Source organism: Panthera tigris, chromosome C2 (genome assembly GCF_018350195.1).
Source record: "Panthera tigris isolate Pti1 chromosome C2, P.tigris_Pti1_mat1.1, whole genome shotgun sequence".
Lineage (NCBI taxonomy): Eukaryota > Metazoa > Chordata > Mammalia > Carnivora > Felidae > Panthera > Panthera tigris.
This window is the reverse complement of record NC_056668.1, coordinates 125057628-125078600: the sequence shown is the minus strand read 5'-3', so window position 1 is coordinate 125078600 and position 20973 is coordinate 125057628. Positions and strand designations below refer to the sequence as shown.

General features: G+C 35.1%; 1 protein-coding gene across 8 annotated transcripts in view; it reads left to right on the top strand.

Annotated features, from left to right (window-relative positions):
- Window positions 1-20973, top strand: part of NCK1 (NCK adaptor protein 1) — an 88447-nt gene that overhangs the window by 58616 nt on the left and 8858 nt on the right. For 5 of the 8 annotated variants that reach the window (XM_042957112.1, XM_042957111.1, XM_042957113.1 and 2 more), the window contains exon 2: window positions 6152-6395. In XM_042957112.1, the coding sequence (XP_042813046.1) occupies window positions 6170-6395 (226 nt within the window). In that variant the 5' untranslated portion in view covers window positions 6152-6169. Of the gene's footprint in view, window positions 1-2546; window positions 2572-6151; window positions 6396-8865; window positions 9380-19501; window positions 20223-20973 lie in introns of those variants that run through there. The other 3 variants (XM_042957114.1, XM_007087418.3, XM_042957115.1) reach the window with 3 other exon arrangements.

Below are 20973 nucleotides of genomic sequence, written 5' to 3'. Positions count from 1 at the left end.
GAGCCACCCAGGCGCCCCTGTTCTTTGCCAGTTTTTAAACTTAGTTTCTTAACTTTGTTTTTTGATGTTGGTGGTTGGTAGAATAAAGGCTCCTGAAAGATGTACACATTCTAATGTCCAGAACCTGCAAATATGTCACCTTATATAGTTAAAGAGACTTTGCATATGTTAAGGATTTTGAGATGGGGAGATTATTTTGGATTACCTTTATGGGGCACTGTAAATTATAAAGGTCTTTATGAGAGGGAGGCAGAAAGGTTAAAGTGAGCAAAATAGATGTGAGGATCACACTAAAGATCAGAGTGGTGCAGTCATGAGCCAAGGAATGCAGGCAGCTTCTAGAAGCTGGAAATGGCAAGGAGTAGATTTTCCCCTGCAGCCACCAGAAAGAACACAACTCTGCTGACACTTTGATTTTAGCTCATAAGACCCATTTCATACTTCTGACCTTCAGAGCTGTAAGGTAATTTAAGTCACTAAGTTTATGATAATCTGTTACAGCAGCAGTAGGTACTGTCCTTTGCTGTAAAAAAGTTTAAATTTCATTTTGTAGTTTCTAATACTGGAATCATGGTAATAAAAGACTTCCTTACATCAGGAGTGTGAAAATATTATTTCTATATTTTTTGTTTTGCTTTTTTATCTCTAATCAATGTATTTTATTTTTAACTTTTAATTTTGAGATAATTATAGATCTATATGCAGTCATAAGAAATCTTACAACTTACTGAGAGATCCAGTGTCTCCTTTACTTAGTTTCTCCCAATGGTGACATCTGGCAAAAGTATAGTACAGTATAACATTCAATATATGAATATTTATATAGTCAAGATACACATTTTCATCACAAGAATCCCTGATGTTGCTCTTTTAAAACCACCCCCACTTCCCTCCCAATTCCCATTCCCTTCTTAACCCTAGGCAGTCATTAATCTCTTCACCATTGCTGTAGATTTGTCATTTCAAGAATATCCTATAAATGGAGTTACACAGTGTGTAACTTTGGGATTGGTGTTTTTTGGGTTTTGGTTTTTGTTAATTTGGGGGTTTTTTTGGTCACTCAGCATAATTCCCTGGAGTTACATTCAGGTTATTGCATATATCAGTTTTTTTTTTCCCCTTTTTATTGCTGAATTATATTCCATGGTATGGAATGTACCACAGTTTATTTAACCATTCTCTTGTTGAAGGACAAGAGTGGTTTACCATTTGGGGCTATTACAAATAAAGTTGTTTTGTATTTAGGTAAAAGTTTTTGTGTGAATGTAAGACTTCATTTCTTTGGGATAAATGCCCTGGAGTACAGTTGCTTGGTTGTGTGGTAGTTGCATGTTTTGTTTTACAAGAAGCTGCCAAGCTGTTTTTCAGAGCATCTGTATCATTTAACATATTCTCATCAGCAGTGTATGAGTGATTCAGTTTCAACATATCTTTATCAACATTTGGTATTGTTACTGTTTTAATTTAGCCATTCTGGTAGGTGTGTGTGACATTTCAATGTGGTTTTAATTTGCATTTTCTTAAGAGCTAATGATGATGAACATCTTTTTATGTCCTTATTTGCCATCTATATATCTTCTTCAGTGAATGTCTCTTCATGTCTTTTGTTCATTTTCTACCTCTGTTTTTCTATTGTTGAGTTTTTCCTTCTATGGATCTTGCTTGTGGTGTCAAGTCTAAGAACTCTTTGCCTAGCTCTGTATCCTGATATATTTTTCTTAAAATTTCATAGTTTTACATCTAAGGTTGTCATTCATTTTGAGTTAGTGTTTGTATAAGATGTGAGATTAGGTGTTGTACTTTTTTGCTAGGGGTTGGGTGGTGGCTATTAATGTCCTTTTGCTTTAGCAACATTTGTTGAGAAAACTCCCCCATATCCCAGCCAGTGAATTAATTTTTATACCTGATCAAAATCCAGTTGGGCATATTTGTTGTGGGTCTGTTTCTGGGCTGTCTTTTCCATTGTTATACGTGTCTATTTCTTTGCTGATATTATACAACTTGACTATTATATCTATATAATAAGTTTCCCCAAATCATTTTATATTGACTTAAAGAAATGTTTTAGCTTATTCTAGTTATTTTGCCCTTCCATCCAAATTATAGAATAATACTGTGTATATAAGCAAAAAAATTTTGCTGGGACTTTGATAAGAATTATGTAAACCTGTGTATCAATTTGGGAAAAATTAGTGTCCTTACTCTGTGTCTTCCATTTCAAAAACACTTTTAGATTTTCTTTAATTTCTTTCATCTGCATTTTATAGTTTTCAACATATAGTCTCCTTCATGTTTTATTAGCTTTGTACCGCTTTCATTTTTTCCCATTTTTAGTAATTATAAATGGTATCACATTTAAAAAAAATTTTTTTTTAACGTTTATTTATTTTTGAGACAGAGCATGAATGGGGCAGGGTCAGAGAGAGAGGGGGAGACAGAATCTGAAGCAGGCTTCAGGCTCTGAGCTGTCAGCACAGAGCCCAACACGGGGCTCAAACTCCCAGACCGTGAGATCATGACCTGAGCCAAAGTCTGAAGCTCAACCAACTGAGCCACCAAGGCGCCCCAATGGTATTGCATTTTTAATTTTGGTGTCCATGTGTTCCTTCATAGAATATAGAAATACAGTTGATTTTTGCATGTTGATCTTGTGTCCTGTGACCTTGCTGAATTCACTAGTTAGTACTGGGATGGAGTTTTTTTGTTTTTGTTTTTTTTGGGTTTTTTGGGTAGCTTTCTTAGAATCTGTGTTATCAGTCATGTCCTCTGCAGATAAGGAGAGTTTTATTTCTTCTTTTCTCATGTGTGTTGTTTATATCCTTTACTTGCCTTGCTGAACTGGCTAAAACTTACAACACTTTGTTGAATAAGAGTAGTGAGAGTGGATATCTTTACCTTGTTCTTGATTGTAGGAGGAAGGTATCTGTCTTTAACCATTAAGTATGTTGTTAGCTGTAGGTTTTTTGTAGATCCCATTTATCAAGTTGAGGAAGTTCCCTTCTATTTCTGTTTTTCTGAGAACTTTTATCATGGGTATTGAATTTGTCAGATGCTTTTTCTGCATTGAGTAATATGCTCATATGATTTTTCTTGGCTTGTTAATGTGAATTATACTGTTTAATATTTGAATATTGAACCAGCTTTGTATCCCTGGAAAAAACCCTGCTGGATCATGGCATATTAATTCTTTTTATATACTGCTGAATTCCACTTGCTTATATATTTTTTAAGGATATTTGCATCTATATTAATGAGGGATATTGGTTGGTCATTTTTTCATACTGTTGTTGTCTAGTTTTGACATCAGGGTAATACCAACTTCAAAGATAAATTGGGAAATATTTCTCCCTCTACTATTTCCTAGAAGAGATAATGTAGAACTGGTGTTAAGTTTTTTAAATAATTGGTAGATTTCTTGAGTGAAGTCATCTGGACCTGAAGATTTCTTTTGGGGGGTAAAGTTCTATATTATGAATTTAATTTCCTGAATAGTTATGGGGCTATTCAAATTATATAGTTCATAATGAGTGTGTTTTGATAATTTGTATTTTTTGAAGAATTGGTCCATTTCCTCTAAGTTGTCAAATTTATGTGTGTGGAGTGTTTATAGAATTCCCTTATTATTATCCTTTTGATGGGAAGGAATGACTTTGATTAACCCAAATACAGCTTTGAAGCTAGAGTCAGTCCTCCCCAATTGCATGGCTAAAACAATAATAGTGAGGTGACAATTAGAAGGATAATTGAGATATTGTGAGGAAATGAGAAAGTTCTGGGTATACAACCTACAGCACCATCACACCAACTCTTAAATTTAATAAAATATCATTTGCCGGTTTTATATGATTACCCTTCTAAGTAAATTTTAAACTTGGTTTGTCACATTTCAAAATAAATTCCACTGGGACCTACAATTAAATTTCATTAAATTTATAGATTAATTATAAGGGTGTGTGTGTGTGTGTGTACGTACGCACGTGCGTGCACACATGCAGGTTCCCACAGGGAAGGAATCAGAGTCAGTGCTTAAGTATGCCCGAAAAAAAAAAATCCTCTGCTTTTTATTGCCTCAGAAAATTTATCACTCATTGCTGTATATTTTTGCATCATGTGCTAGTAATTATTTAGACTTGGTTGTAACTTATTTGGAAGTGAAGTAATTTCGTACAGAAAAGTTGCAGGAATACAAATTGATTTTTCTGATTTCTCCCTGTTCATTGTTTTTTTAATACCACATCATCCTCTTAGTTTAGCATTATTAGTTATTTCACTGCTTTACATACTTGAGTCATTCTTTCCAAAGAATATATGGTAGGTTTTGAGGCCTTGCATTGCCCCCCAAAAAGTATCTACCTTATAAACACAAAACTATCTACACTTGAATGCTAGTGAATGTTGAATTCTAGATTAAAATGCATTTCTTTGAGAACATTGAACAACTTGCTTCATTGGTGAGAAAGGAGAATGCTATTCAATATCCAAACCCAAAAGCTTAATTTATTTGCTTGCTAAGCCAGAGATAGCTTTTCATGTATGATAATCTCTCTGAAGAAAGTAGGGAGCTGAACTAGTAAGTTCAAGAGTGAGTTAGACTTGTAAATTTCCTTTCTTTTTTCTGAAAGAGTTTGTGTAAATTGGAATTACAATTCCTTGTATTTTAATAGAACTTGCCTATAAAACTGTGTGGTTTTAATGAACATCAGGATGTTCATTATGGGAAGGTTTCTTAATGACTAAGATTGAATGCTAGTACCTTTTTAGTTTTTATTTTTCTATAAATTTGCACATTTTAGTTTTCAGATTTATTAATAAAGTTGCTTATAGTATTGCCAGGTGTTTTGAATGTCTGAAGCATCCATAATTAGGACTCCCTTTTCATTCTTGGTATTTGGGTATGTTTTTCCTTTATTCATTTATCAGTCTTGCCAAACTATGTCCATTTTTAGTCATGGCAAAGAACTACCTTTGTATTCTATTGAGCCTTTCTCCTATATCATTGTTTTCTGTTTCATTAAATTCTACTTTTATTTGTATTACTTCATTTTTTCTACTTTATATTTTACTTTTCTGATTGCTTAAGACAGATGCTCAGTTCATTAATTTAAGATTTTCTGATTTTTCTGATGTAACTATTTACAACTAGGATTTCTCTATATATAGTCATTTTGCTGCATCCCACAGATTGGCTATGTAGTCTTTTTATTACTTTACTTCTCTAAATATTTTCACAATTCTATTATAATTTCTTCTTTGACTCATAAAGTTTTAGAAGTTTCCAAACAGGAGGTTTTTAAAAAGCTCTTTTTGTTATGGTTGTCAGAGAATATGGTTGTAGGATACCAAGTACTTGAAAGTTACTGGGACTTTCTCTATTGCCTAATATTTGATCAATTTGTATGTTTATTCCATTTGTATTATCTTTGGAAGTAATATATGTGTATGTTTATTAGATCAGATTAATAGTTTTGCTGTCAGTTCTTTTTTTTTTTTTTTTTTAAGTTTATTTTGAGAGAGAGAGAGAGACAGTGCACATGTACAAGCAGGGAAGAGGCAGAGGGAGAGAGATAATAGGAAGCAGGCCCTGCGCTATCAAGCATGGATCCCCTCACGGGGCTCCATCCCACAAGCTGTGAGATTGTGACCTGAGCTGAAATCAAGAGTCTGGTGCTTAACCACTGAGCCACCCAGCCACCCCTTGATGTCAGTTCTTACCTAGCCTTACTAATTTTTTTTTGTCTCCTTGATTTATACTGAGATGAGTATGTTAAAAATTGTCCTCTGTGATAATGGAGTTGTCTACTTTTCCTGTGGTTCTATCAATCTATTTTGGAACTATGTTAATAGGTACATATAAGTTTAGCTGTTAAATATATTTCATAACATCTTCTATTATGTATTGAACTAGTTTTTGTAGTGAACTTCTTTATTACTGGTAATGGTTTGCCTTAAAGTCCTTTTGTGTGTTATTAATATAGCTACACTAGTTTTGTTTTGATTAGTATTAGTATTGCCTGTTTTTTTTTGTGTTTTTTCATATTTTTCCTTTAATCCTTTCAGGGCTCTTAGGGTTTTGGTGTATCTCATTTGAAAAGCATGTATACTACTACTAATTAATTAAACCTCATAAAAAATGTTTTCTATGTGGTTACAGTGCTGAAGCTGCTGAAAGATGGCAGAAGAAGTGGTGGTAATAGCCAAATTTGATTATGTGGCCCAACAAGAACAAGAGCTGGACATTAAGAAGAATGAGAGATTATGGCTTCTGGATGACTCTAAATCCTGGTGGCGAGTTCGAAACTCCATGAATAAAACGGGTTTTGTGCCTTCTAACTATGTGGAAAGGAAAAACAGTGCTCGGAAAGCATCTATTGTAAAAAACCTAAAGGATACTTTAGGTAAGTTATTTTGTATTAAAACACCAACAATACTTTTTTTTTTTAATAGTTTCTTTTAATTTGTATTTATTTTTGAGAGAGAGACAAGAGCATGAATGGGGGAGGGACAGAGAGAGAGGGAGACACAGAATCTGAAGCAGGCTCCAGTCTCCGAGCTGTCAGCACAGAGCCCAACGCGAGGCTTGAACTCACAGACCATGAACGAGATCATGACATGAGCCTAAGTCAGTTGCTTAACTGAGCTACCCAGGCACCCCAACAATACATTCTTTTAAATGGATGCTAGAGCTTGGTTTTTTGTACAGAATTTTGGCAGCATTGGGCAGAATTGACCAGAGAAGACCAGGACTAGAATTTCAGGTAGGCCAGGTAAGTTTGGCTTGTAGCAGGTATTCAAGTCAGAAGACTGTTAAAGGTCATAAGTGTTAGTGGGTATTTTCTATAAATCTAGCTGATGTTCAAGGGCCAAACCAGAGTGGTGCTAAATAGCAGAACTGACTTCTAGCCTGTACTCCTTGAACCATGAGTGCCTGTTGGAGTGTAGGTAGATTCTGCATTTAAGTGAGACAAGGATAAATGAGGGAGATTTAGAATTGCTTCCATGGCGTTAAGGCAACTTATTTAACTTGGCATATTGCTGTATTTTAACCTTTAATAGCTTACATTTCGAATTTTGCTCTCAAAAACAAACCATCATTTTATTCTTCCATTTGATGAGAGTTTTAAATTGTGAATCATTACTGTAGATTAGCATATACCAAACTGATGTCTTTCCTATTTTGTTTTTCTTTTTTGCCTCTAACTGTAGTTTGTTTTTACTAGCCCTCCATTAGGACCAGAGATAATGGAACCCATTTCACACTGGGCTTGGCTGAGCTGATAGGAAGGAAATATGCACAGATGAGGACTGGCCTCTTTTTTCTTTTAATTTAAACTCTCCTTAGCTGACAGGAAGGAATTGGGAGGGACAGAATTTCATTTTTGGTATTCAGGCAAACATGCTGTTACTTAGTGGTCCTTTGTCTATATGTAGAAGAGAAAGTAAAATTTTTCCTTGCAGAGATAGTTTGGGAATAATGTGGCATGATTAACAAATATGAAATATTATTGACTAACTGCTTTATATTTTATTTCTTAAACATAATTGTTATTCTAGACTAGAGTGTTCTTTCAGTTATCAGCAATAGAAGACAAATAGCAAAAACTAAAATATAGTATAACTCAAAGTAAATATAAAATGTTAGAATATTGGTTTGTGTGATAATAACATTTCCAGTATTCTAAAGGTAGTTTAATAACGAGTTATTAATCTGAATTTTCACCGTAACTTTTAACTGTGTATCTGAGGTTACCTTTTATTATGATTTTAAGGTTTTACAAATGAGACCATTATTATTAGTTTTTTTTAATTAAGGTTTTTTTTAATTTTAGAGAGCACAAGCAGGGGCGGGGAGTGAGAGAGAGAGGGGCGGGGGGAGTCAGTCTCAAGCAGGCTCCACACTCTGTGCAGAGCCCATTACAGGGCTTGATCCCATGCGCAGAGCCCCATGTGGGGCTGGAACTCATGAACCATGAGATCATGACTTGAGCAGAAATCAAGAGTCGGACACTCAACTGACTGAGCCACCCAGGCACCCTTATTAGTTTTTAGTATTCGTTTTTTAAGTGGAAGACAAAATCAGGAGACTTTCCTTGACTAGCTGAAGACACCAGAGTTAGAATCAGGAATACTTCTGATTTTGTAAATATTGGACACTTACTTAAAGCATGTAGATCAGAAGTATTGGGGAAAATTAAGGTAACTTCTATCAAGAAAGTATGCCTCATAGTGATGAAGACACAGAAAGGACTAGGGCTACACCTAGATAGACTTTTTTGTTCCTTTTTAAAGGATACTGATATCCTGGGACTAGAGCAGATGTGTAAACAAAAGATTGCGAAAAAACCTTAATATCATAGAGCAAAGAAGAAAAATATCCCACTTTTAGATACTATTGCATATAAATTTATAAAGCCCAACTAGATAGGGGCACCTGGGTGGCTCAGTCTGTTGAGTGTCCGATTCTTGATTTCAGTTCAGATCATGATCTCCTGTTTCATGAGTTCCAGTCCTGCATGGGGCTCTGTGCTGGCAGTATGGAGCTTGCATGGGATTCTCTCTCTTCCTCTCTCTCTGCCCCTTCCCTGCTCATGCTCTCTCTCTCTCAATAAATAGACATTAAAAAAAAAAAAAAAACAATTTTATATATGTATATAAAAAGCCTAACTAGATAGAATTTTTATTATTTGTTAACACTCCTGGGAAACCTTGTATACTATTTTCTGATATTATTAAGATAATTTTGGCAAGACTTTAAGTTCTAGGATATCTCTGTTAACTTTATTACTATATTACATTTATTGCTGCCTATATTGCAGGGTACTTGAAAGCATTTGTTTTATATTAATGATTTTTAGTTCTCCTTTATAATGATGTATATCCACCTTTTGTATCAGATTGCCTTCTCTTTGTATTTCTAACCCCCTTTTTGGTAACTTAAATGTCCCATGTAGTTAATGGTTTTGTTTGACAATGATTATGCTGGTGGAGACTTTGTTTGAAAGTTAAGAAAGAAAAGGAGAAAACAAAGGAAAGCGTGAATTCATGAATATATTTTCAACTACTGAAAATACATGCTTTAAAGCTTCTTCCAAAATAAGGCTGAATAATAAGGTAACATTTGTGGCCATGATGATATACTTGTTTTACAGGTTCTGTTTTAGTTCAGAGGGGAAAGAGTTTTGGAAGGAGAGAAGCCTCAGAAAGGCTTTCTATTCCCTGGGTGTGGGCCAAGTCACATGGATTGGGTGTGGGGAGTTTCAGTGTTGCAGAACAGACCAGGAAGCTCACTGAAATTATCCTGAGCTGTGTTAACAGACTGACAAAAGAGAACACGGGTTTTTATTCAAAATGGATTGGTTAAACGTCTTTAAAGATTTTTTCAGTAAGTTCATCTGTTTATTAAATCCATACTTTTCTTGTAGTTTTTGAGTTAGATATTTCACTTTAGTGAATTTAAAGAAAAACTGTATGGAGAGAACCAGGTGCATTTATATAATAGGCTGGTGCTTTGTATTGTCTATGATACATAAGCTAAATGGTGATACTTCATAAAATATTAGTTTTGACTTGATAAGTAAAATAGTTTTAAAATGCTTTAGTTCCAATGTTTAAATAATAAGTAGGAAAAGGATATAAATGAGTTTGCAGTTTTAATTTGGTAACTTTGAACTTAGCATAGACATTTGAAGTGTTAAATTGTAAACATATTAAAAATGTGAAGAAAAGAACGGATTAGGTGAGCAAGTTCCTTCAGCCTCAATATTTGAATTAACATGATATTGTTTTAGTACCTTTTACCTAGATTTTAGAGAAACAGTGTAGAAAATAATATTGAATAAAGCAGCAGTAAAAGGAATGTTTTGATTTAATCAATGTAAGATTGCTAGAAGCTGCTATTTTGGTAAATGTGAGATTTTATATTTTGAAATGAGTTGGAGAGCAGCTGCATCCAAAGAAAATGAAAATACTGAAAAGCATGGTGAATTATTGGGATTGTTTTTGAGTTCATTTTATAAAGTAATACTAATACTAACTTATAAGAGCCTAATGTGTATATTTGCTGATGGCCTTTTTATGATCTACGATAGTGAACTTGATTTGATCTCTTTGAACATTTGCTTGGTGTTTCTAGAAAAATGAACAGAGGAGTTGTTGTAGAAGTTTCTTATGCATAAGGAATCTAGGGAAACAAAGAGTAACCTGTTGAGAGATTTCAGGGAAAGGGCAAAATGGAAAAGGAGCAAGTACTTTGTTGAAAAGAATACTGTAATTGTACTATTAAGACTCATTTGTTTCTTCAGTTAACTTTGGTGGCCAAGTGAATCCTTCTGGAATAGATCTCCTTTGTTTACTTTTTGGGAAGTTAATACATTTTTAGATCCACTTTTTGGATTAGTTTTCCTTTTAGAAAGCTTATTAATTTATTCATTCATTTATCAACATATTTTTCTTGAGAGCCAACTGCAAGCCAGATAAAAATTATAGAATGAAAAACTAATACTAACTCTCATGGAACTTAACATGGTGAGGAGGTAGATGGTAGTGGTTATTTAATATTGATAATACAGTGGATTTCATGTCTCAGTTTGGTCGTAAATGATGTTGACCATAAATCAACTATAGAAATGGTATAAAAAGAATATATTGTATCATTAAGATGGTGATTCATTATATACTATCAATTCAATAATAACATCATCATTTACTCTTTTGTCTTAGAAAGCTGATAATCTTAAAAACCTTTGTAGACTGAGGGTCAGGGTTTATAACCAAGGTATTCCTTTTCTCATTACCTGCAGCAAGCCAAAGCTTGAATTTACTTTGCTTTGCAGTAGAAGATACAGTGTATCTTTGTGTGGTGGCTAGAATAAAAAAAGAGGGCTCAGGATTTTAGGTAAAACAGAATAATCAAAAACAATAATTTATTTTATTTCATATAGATGAAATGAACAGATAAAAATACAAAAATTTAAGTAAAATTTGTAATGGGAAAGGTGCTTGGGCAGCTCAGTTGGTTAAGCATCGGACTCTTGATTTAAGCTCAGGTCATGATCTCACAGTTCATGGGATTGAGCCCCAAGTTGGGTTTTGTACTGATAGTGTGGAGCCTGCTTGGGATTCTTTCTCTCTCCCTGTCTCTCTCTCTCTCTCTCTCTCAGTCTCTCTCTCTCAATCTCTCTCTCTCTCTCTCTCTCTCTCCTTCTCTCTCTGTCCCTTCCCTGCTCATGGGCACATGCACTTTTTTCTCTCTCTCTGTCAGATAAACTTGTAATGAAAAGAACACCATTTATATGTATTTAGAATTCCCTAGTTGTGCTCCCAAATGTACCCCTTACTTAGCCATGTGGTTGAAGGTATATAACTAAACTTCCCTGATTTCTTATTCCTTATTTGTGAAGGAGAGAGTTAGGCAAGACTAGATGATCCTGGGAAGTCCCTTCTAATTCCGAAAGTCTTATAATCCTGGTAAACCACTGATGAGTTTTACGTGTGATAGAAATCAGGGGGAAATCCATGAGGGAAAGAGAACTAGTTTTGAAGAAGTAGGAACATAAGAACAGAACTATATAGTTCCTTAAAGAATTAGAAGGATCAGTAGTACTTTCTTCAGCTTCCTTTTATTGAACATTTATTTAGTCAGTGATTTAGATGGAGGAAAAGTGACATGCTTAAAATAAAGAAGAGCTAATGCTGGAAAAATAATACATTGGGTTCAGATATATGTTTGAAACGTAAAAACTGAGAAATAAACAAGGTGAATCGGGACAGACATTAATGTAAAATTCTAATTAATTTGAACTAATTTAAAATTTTTAGTTACTTAAAATTGTTTTTAATGTTTATTTTTGAGAGAGAGACAGACAGTGCATGAACGGGGCAGGGGCAGAGAGAGACGGAGACCCAGAATTCGAAGCAAGCTCTAGGCTCTAAGCTGTCAACACAGAGCCTGACACGGGGCTCGAACCCATAAGCTCGTGAGATCATGATCCGAAGCTGGATGCCCAACTTGACTGAGCCACCCAGGCTCCCCAAAGTAAAAATTTTAAAAGGAATTAAAAAGATTGCTGAGAACCTGGCTTGGCAGGATTTTATATCAGTAAAAGACTTATCAAGAGCTGCTGTGATAATGTGGGTGCTAAAGAATTTCAATGCAGTTCATGATAACATTAATTCAGATCTTTGCAGTTCAAGTGAAAGGATGCAAATAGCTACTTCATGTGTGTGTGTGCTGGCCAAATAAAACATGTGACATAGTTGTCCACTTTGGATAGATACATACTTGAACTGTGGTATTGAGAAAACTTAGATGCTTCCAAATACTGGCATCCAGTATTGCAGTATCAAGGATCTGCAAACCAGGTTACATAAACGTAGTTATGGGTACAAAGATTTGCCTTAGGAAGAGGACAGTTGTTATGTGACTGGAATATTCACAATGCTCAACTAGATTCTTAAAAATTAGATTCTTAAAAACTTTGTTAATAATACATTGTTTTGGCCAAGAAACAGTACTATAGGAGGAAAGAAGTAAGACCAGTGGGTAAGAGTGAGGGGAAGATTGGAAGCTATACCAGTACTTTTGGTTTTATTTTTAAAAAAGCTAATGATAAAAATTGATAAAGTTTTGGAGTGGTGGCAGGGTTTGGAGCTGATGGCCAAGAAAGTACTCTTGAAGATGTCTTTAGTGCAAAAAGGTGGTCTTATTAAAGCACGGGGACTGGACCTGTGGGCAGAAAGAGCTGCCCTGGGACCGTGACTGGTTATATACTTGGGAGTTGGGGGAGGTAAAGTCAAAAGGGCGTTTCCAAAGAGATTTTCTTCTGCTAAAGAAGACTCAAAGGATACTGGAGGCCTAGGGTTTTTTGTTTGTTTGTTTGTTTGTTTTTTGTCAAGCTAGCATTGTTCTTCTTTTTAGCAAAGCATTAACGTTAAGATAGTAGGGAGTTCCTGGAGAAATGTTTTTTTACTCTGCCAGCCTCAAGTATTTGTCAGTAGGCTGCAGGTTATAAGGAAATTTAATTTTATCTGCCATTTCCTTCTGCCTTTGTTTCCCACATCAAAAATGACTGCCTCAGAATTGTGCACATCCTTAGTGCTGAGACCTGAGCATTCCCTTCCAACTCTGGCCAGGTCTAGTTATAAAATGCAATAATAAATATATAAGTGTTTTTGAAAAATTAAGTGCCAGAAGCACTAGGAGTAATAACTACTATTGATTAATGGAGTGCCTGCTATGTGCTATGCACTGTGCTGAGTGCTTTACATATAAACTTAAAAAAAAAAATTTTTTTTTTTTTTAATTCATGCAGTAGGTATTTACCACACACCACCATTTCACAAACCAGGAAACTGGAGTTTAAAGAAAATTAAATAACTTGACCAAGATCAAATTGACCAGTAAATAGCAGGACTAAAATTTAAATTTAGGGTTTCATTAGACTTTTCCTAGTTGTACCCATTATGACTAAAGAGTAGAGGAAGAATTAGAGTCAGATAAGCAATGGATTAGTAGGATTTGACACAAAAGAGACTAAGATTAGGAGGATTGTGTAGGACTAACTATGAAGTTGAGAAGAATTTAGAAAAGGTAATACCTTGATCTGAGGGAGCTTGCTTATTGTGGAATGATCTCATTATTGCTGATTATAACATAGTTGAGAAATTAAGAGAAACTGATATTTACATTTGTATAATTTTGTAAAGTACTTTTCCATGCATTTTCTCATTGTTAACAAGAAATCGGAAGGACCATTTTTTAGCAAATAGAGAGAGAGGGCAATAATAAACAGGTTCTTCCCAAAGAGTTGGAAGCAGAGGGGGGAAAAGGCAAGCTTTCGATTATACATACATTTGTCAGTCATTCCCATGATGAACATTAATAGAACACTTAATATGGGCCAGACTGTGGAAGTAGGTGATTAAAAACATGGTGTTTGATCTCAAAGAAATAAATATGGGTATACAGAGGGTTGAACATTGTGGTAAAAATATTTACAAAGAGCAGTAATGCCACAAAGGAGAAATATATCTGTTCTGTTTTGGGGAGAGAGGGAAAATTTCCAGTGAGAAGAAGATACCTTGTTTGAGTCTTGAGGAATGAGGGTGGCAAGTGTTTGAAATAAAATACATCGTGGGCAAAGGCTCAGAGTCTTTCAAGAACATGAGTTTTTTTGGGTACTGAAGCGCTTATATGCCTGTAGCATTAGTGTGAGGTTGAAGAAATGCTCACAAGAGAGACAGAGGGTTTTGTGTTGCATAGAAAAACAAATATTCTAAGCTTATGTTTTTTTCCCTGAAATATTTCTGGCCTCTGAGATTAAAATAGGTTGTTTTCAGTGTTTTCCACGAGTCTGTCCAAAAATTCTTCATTCTTTTTTTGACAGTGTATAATTAGTCTTAGACATCTTTTTCAGAATTAAAAAAAAAATCATTTTGAAACTAGCCTTTAGCTTCAAGTTTAAAATTTGGATATATATCACTCTTCAATTTTAATCAATGTAGCAAACGTTTATTGAGTATCTGGTATGCACACAGTTCTAAATAGCATAGGAAATGCAGAAGATTATTGAGACATGGAATGCTCCTTTCCGGAATCTGATGACTAGTAGATGAGCTTAAAAGACTTGTATGCTGTCATACAAGTACCTCAGAAGTACAGGGTGCTGGGTGCTTTAAAAAGGAGAGCTTACATCATTGGCGGATGATGGTGGGAAGTGAAGTATGTTGGAAAACATAACATGGGAAATGAATAAAATAATTTGAAATGGCACTTCTTGAATGGGTAAGTTTTTGATAGGGAGAAGTTTTAATAAGGTTTTGGGAAGAAACTAGCAAATAAGGCAAAGGAAGATTGAAATGTTATTTATTCAGGGGACTTAAGTGACCATTTTTATTAAGATTTAGGATAGTTTATCAAAGCTAGAACAAACATTCCTAAAATTCATATGGAACCACAAAAGACCCCGAATAGCCAAAGTAATACTGAAAAAGAAAACCAAAGCAGCAGCATCACAATCACAGACTTTAGCCTTTACTACACAAAGCTGTAATCATCAAGACAGTATGGTATTGGCACAAAAACAGACACATAGACCAGTGGAACAGAATAGAGAACCCAGAATTGGACCTACAAATGAATGGCCAACTGATCTTTGACAAAGCAGGAAAGAGTATCCAGTGGAAAAAAGACCGTCTCTTTAGCAAATGGTACTGGGAGAACTGGGCAACAACATGCAGAAGAAAGATACAGGATAATTGCAGGGCATTATGGGAAGAATCTTTTATTTAACATTTATATCTGTACTGTGCTCTTACTTTACCTTATTTTATTCACTTCTTACAACACTATCATGGTAAGTGGTGTTTTCTCCATTTCTAAACTCAGAAAAATGAAATCATTTGCTCAAGTTTCCACAGTAAGTGGTATAGCTGGGATTTGAACCCAAAGGCTCATATAAAGTCGATGCTGTTTTCATTACTCTGTACCATAAGCCTAGAAAGGAAGGGTGAGGACATTCTGGAGAGGGCTATAGATTCTAGGAAGAGTACTTCTCTTAATTTGATAGGTATGAAGAGCCACTGTTGGCTTTTGAGCAATAATATCATCTGATTGCAACTATATTTACAGTTAGATGGATGATGGGTAGAAGTGGGACAGATTGGATTAGTAAGGAAACTAGTTTAGAGGGTATTGAAGACTCAAGCACAACAAAATGGGCCTGAAATAGTGTGCAAATAGTGGGAATAGAAAGTGTTGGCAGAAAGGGAATAAGGATTTGATGCAGGAATCTTTTTAAGAAAGAAAATTTGTATGAGGTATAAATCATATAACAAAATGAATCTTTTTAAAGTGTGTTGTGCAACCATCATATCTAGTTCCAAACCATTTTTATGACTCCCCCCCCCCCCCAAAAAAAAAAAAACCCATTCCCATTAAGCGGTCACTACCCATTACCCTATCTCTTTATCCCATGGTAATTGATAATCTGCTTGCTGTCTGTCTGGATTTACATTCTGGCTATTCCATGTAAATGGAATCATAAAATATGTTATCTTGTGTCTAGTTTCTTTCACTTGGCCTTCTGTTTTTGAGGTTTATCTGTTGTAGCATATATCAGTGCTTCATTCCTTTTATGGCTGAATAATATTCCATTAAATGGGTATGTACTGTGTTTTGTTTATCCATTAATCTGTTGATGGACACTTGGGTTGTTTCTACCTTTTGGTTATTGTGTATAGGGAAGCTATGAACATTTGGGTACAAGTATTGGAATATCTGTTTTCAGTTCTTTTGAGTATATACCTAGGAGTGGAATTACTGGATCATATGGTAATTATGTTTTTAACATTGTGAAGAACCATTACGTTGTTTTCCACAGCAGTTGTAACATTTTATACTTTGATCAACAGTGTAAGAAGGGTTCCAGTTTTCCCATATCCTCACCAACACTTGTTATTTTCCTTTTTTGTTGGTTTGGTTTGGTTATAGCTATCCTAATTGGTGTGAAGTGGTATTTCATTTTGGTTTTGATTTGTATTTCTCTAATGACTAATGATGTTGAACATCTTTTCATGTGCTTTTTGGGCATTTGTATATCTTTGTTGGGGAAATGTTTGTTCAAGTGTTTTGTCCATTGTCGAAATAGGTTCTTTTTGTTGCTAGGTTCTAAGTTCTTTAGATGTTCTGGATATAGACTGTAATATTTATTTATTTATTTGTTTATTTAAGAAAGAGAGCACAAGTGAGCAAGGGGCAGAGAGAGAGAGAAATGGGGCTCACCTGGGGCTCATGCTTTACCCAAAGCGGGGCTCATGCTCACCCAATGTGAAACTCGAACTCATGAACTGTGAGATCATGACCTGAGCCGAAGTAGGATGCTTAACAACTGAGCCACCCAGGTGCCCTATTTATTTATTATTGCTTATGCTTTTGGGGTCAAATCTAAGAATTCATTGCTAATACACAGGTCATGAAGATTTTCCTCTGTGTTTTCTTTGGAGGATTTTAAAGTTTTAACTCTTATATTTGAGTATTTTATCCATTTTGAGTTAATTTTTGTTTGTGAAATAGGAGTCTAACTTCATTCTTTAGCATGTAGATATCCGTTTTTCCTTGCACCATTTGTTAAAGAGACTATTCTTTCCCCCATAAATGGCCTTGGCACCCTTGTTGAAAATCAGTTGACCACAGATGTAGGAATTTATCTCAGGGCTCTCACCTCTATTCTGTTGGTCTATATGTCTGTCCTTTTGTGCCAGTACCATACTGTTTTGAATACTTTGGCTGAGTAGTAAGTTTTGAAATTGGGAAGTGTGAATCCTTCTGTTTTATTTTCATTTTTAAAGATTGTTTTGGTTATTTGGTGTCCCTTGCAATTCCATATGAATTTTAGAATCAGCATTTTCATTTCTGTAAAATGTATTGGAACTTTGGTAAGGATTAAATGGAAGCTGTGGATCACGTTGGTTAGTTATTGCCATGTAAAACTATTAAGCCTTCAAGTCCATAATACAGAATGTCTTACCATTTATTTAGTCTACTTTAATTTCTTTCAGCAGTACTTTGTAGTGTTCAGTATACTGGTCTTGTATCTCCTTAATTAATAAATTTAACCTATGTATTTTATTCTTAATGCTATTATAAATGGAATTGTTTCCTCAATTTCCTCTTCAGATTGTTCACTGCTGCTGTGCAGAAATACAACTGGTTTTTGTGTGTTGATTTTGTATCTTGCAACTCTGCTAAATTTGTTTAATGTAACATTTTTTGTGTGTGGATTTTTTTAGGATATTCTCTGTATATGGTTATGTCATCTGCAAATAAAGATGATTTTACTTCTTCCTTTCTGGTTTGGATGTCTTTTATTTCATTCTCTTGCCTAATTGCCCTGGCTAGCACTTCTAGTACAGTGTTGAATAGAGGTGGGTGAAAGGGCATCCATGTCTTGTTCTTGATCTTAGCTTTCAGTCTTTTACCATTGAGTGTGTTGTTAACTGTAGGTTTTTTTAAATAGATGCCCTTTATGATATTGAGGAAATTGCCTTATATTCCTAGTTTGCTGATACTCTTTATCGTGAAAGGATGTTAGATTTTATCCATTGCTTTTTCTGTATCAGTTGAGACGATCATGTGGATTTTTTCCCTCTGTTGTATTAATGTAGTATATAATGTTGATTTTCATGTGTTGAACTACTCTTACATTCCTGGGACAAATCACCCTTTATCATGATGTACACTTCTGTTAATATGCTGCTATATTGTTTGCTAGTATAGATTAACCCTGTTTTTGCAGATTCCATATTTGTGAATTGGGCTCCTTGTTAAAACTTATTTATAAGCCCTCAAATCGATAGTTGTGATGCCTTTGTGGACTTGTGCAGAGTGGCAGAAATTTTGAGTTGCCTGATGCACATGTTGTCAGCTGAGGTTGAACAAGGTGATGCTCTGCCTTTTTTGTTTCAGCTCTCATATTGTAAATAAGTGTCCTTTATGCAGTCTGTTTAGTGCCATGATTTTTGCATTCTTGTGCTTTTAAAAAAGTCTCTATATTGTAGAACTGTCAGTTTCTTTCTTTAATTCTGTCAGTTTTTGCTTTGTATGTCTTGGGGTTCTCTTGTTAGGCATGTATAATATTTGTAATTACTATGTTTTCTTGATGGATTGACCCTTTTATCAATATATAATGTCTGTCTTCATCTTCTGTAACAACTTTTGTCTTGAAGTCTGTGTTGTCTGATACTAACAGACAGCTGTGCCACCCCAGCTCTCTTTTGGTTACCATTGTCATGGACCATCTTTTTCCATCCTTTCATTTTCCAACCTGTCTGTATCTCTGGATCTAAAGTGAGTGCTTATAGATAGCATAGAGTTGGATCTTATTTTTAAATTCATTCTGCCAGTGTCTGTCCCTTTAATCCAGTATTTTAATTCATTTATGTTTAAAGTAATTACCCATAAGGAAGGCCTTCTGCTGTTTTGCTCTTTATTTTCTACAGGTCTTAAGCCTTTTCTCTCCTCATTTCCTGTATTACTGTCTTGTTTTGTAATTGATTTTTTTTTCTGATGTACCATTTTCCCTTCTCATTTCTTTTCTTATATATGTTTTAGTATTTCCTTAGTGATTACCGTGAGGATTACCATTAACATCTTAACTTTTTAGCAGTCAAGTTTGAATTAATGGAAATTTAGCTGGTATGCAAAACTATTCCTTTGTAGTTCCATTTTTATACATTGTGTGCCCATTTACCTAGATTTGAAATTACTATTTTCTACATTTGTATCTTAAATCATATAGGAAAAAAGGATGTACAAGTCAAAAGTCTAATACTACTGGCTTTTATATTTATGAATGGAGCTACCTTTACTGTTGTTCTTTATTTCCTCATATGGCTTCAGGTTACTTTTCAGTGTCTTTTCATTTTAGCCTGGAGGACTTTATTTAGCATTTCTTGTAGCACAAGTCTAGTGTGACAAACTCCTTCAATTTTTGTTTATGTAGGAGTGTCTTAATTTCTCCTTCATTTCTAAACAGCAGTTTTGCTAATTATAGAATTCTTGGTTGACAGTTTTCTAGTATCAGATTCTACCCCCTTCCTAGGGTTTGATGTTGCTTCTAATTGTGCGTTGTTGTTTGCTTGTTTAGTGACTTCCCTAAACTGTTTTTGTAAAGTCTGTATTCTTTGTCGTGTGTGGCCTCTGAAGGTGCTGTTCTGTCTTTTCCTTCCTTCAGTCTGTCTGTTCCTTATCCTGGTCGTTGTCCCTTACCCCAACGTGCTGCATCAATTAAATGATTTCAGTAAAAGAATGGGAATGTTCCAGGTCCAGTGAAACCAAGGCAAGCAAGCCATTGTGCCAGTCCTTCACGTGGCTGCCAGACAGGTTGAAACTCACAATCACAATTCTTTGAGAATAAGCTCCCTCTGGCATTAGAAGTGCCAGTTGCTGTCCTCAAAGCCATTGTGGGCAGGCAATTTGAAATGCCACAGCATTCTCTTACTTCAGAGCAGCAGCTTTTTTCACTAAGCCTTGCCCTAGTTTTTGTAAGGTTTTTCTAAGTTCTTTTTTTTTTTTACTAGATTCCAGAGTGCTGCAGAAGTTTATTCTGACAGTATCTGCCAGCTCATTAATTAGTTTTTTGGATGGATGGAGCCCTAGAATTAATTCCCTATTCTGTCAGAAATCTCTGATGTGAGGATTTTTCAGGATGATATAATGAATACCACAAGTAAGGAAGTTGGGAGGGAGGGAGTTGATTTATGGGTATGGGAGAGGCTAGTTTCATTTGGAAAAGAGTGTTGTACTTGAGGTGCTAAGAGTACAGTCTGGTAGATGTATAGCAATGTCTGAATTGTGGTGCTTGAATTCCAGAAAGAGCTTAAAACTGCAAAGAGACCTTGGAGCTTTCTATATAGAAGTTGTGGAAGATGAAAGTATAAGATTTCTTTGAAGTAGAGTGGAAGTCCAGGCACTGTATCTTGGGAAACACTTTTCAACTATAAGGAATCATTCACTTTTTCATTCAGCAAACATTCACTTTGTTCCTATTACTAGTGTGGGCACTGGAGATACAAAGGTACCAAGATCTAGTTTTCTAGTTTTCTGTCTTCAAGAAACAAGTATGATGCAATTTTATAACAAGGTTTAGAGGAGCCCGGACAGATGCACACAAGAATATTTAGTCACTAGGGAATGCAGGAGGCTTTTAGGGAAGTTAAAAGAGACAACAGTAGAGAGAGTAATCTGTGATCTTAGTTGCCACATAAAGAGTTTGAAAAGAATGAGGACTCTAAAAAGGTACTGATTTGGCAGTAAAGAAATGACACAGTTTTTATAAGAATGGTTTAATGAGTGGTTTTTGTAGAATGGTAAAGATTAAAGGACCAGATCATAAGGAGTTAGGGAATGAGTGCTTGAGTGGTAAAGAAGTTGAAGGAGGGGCACCTGGGTGGCTCAGTCAGTTAAGCATCCGACTTCAG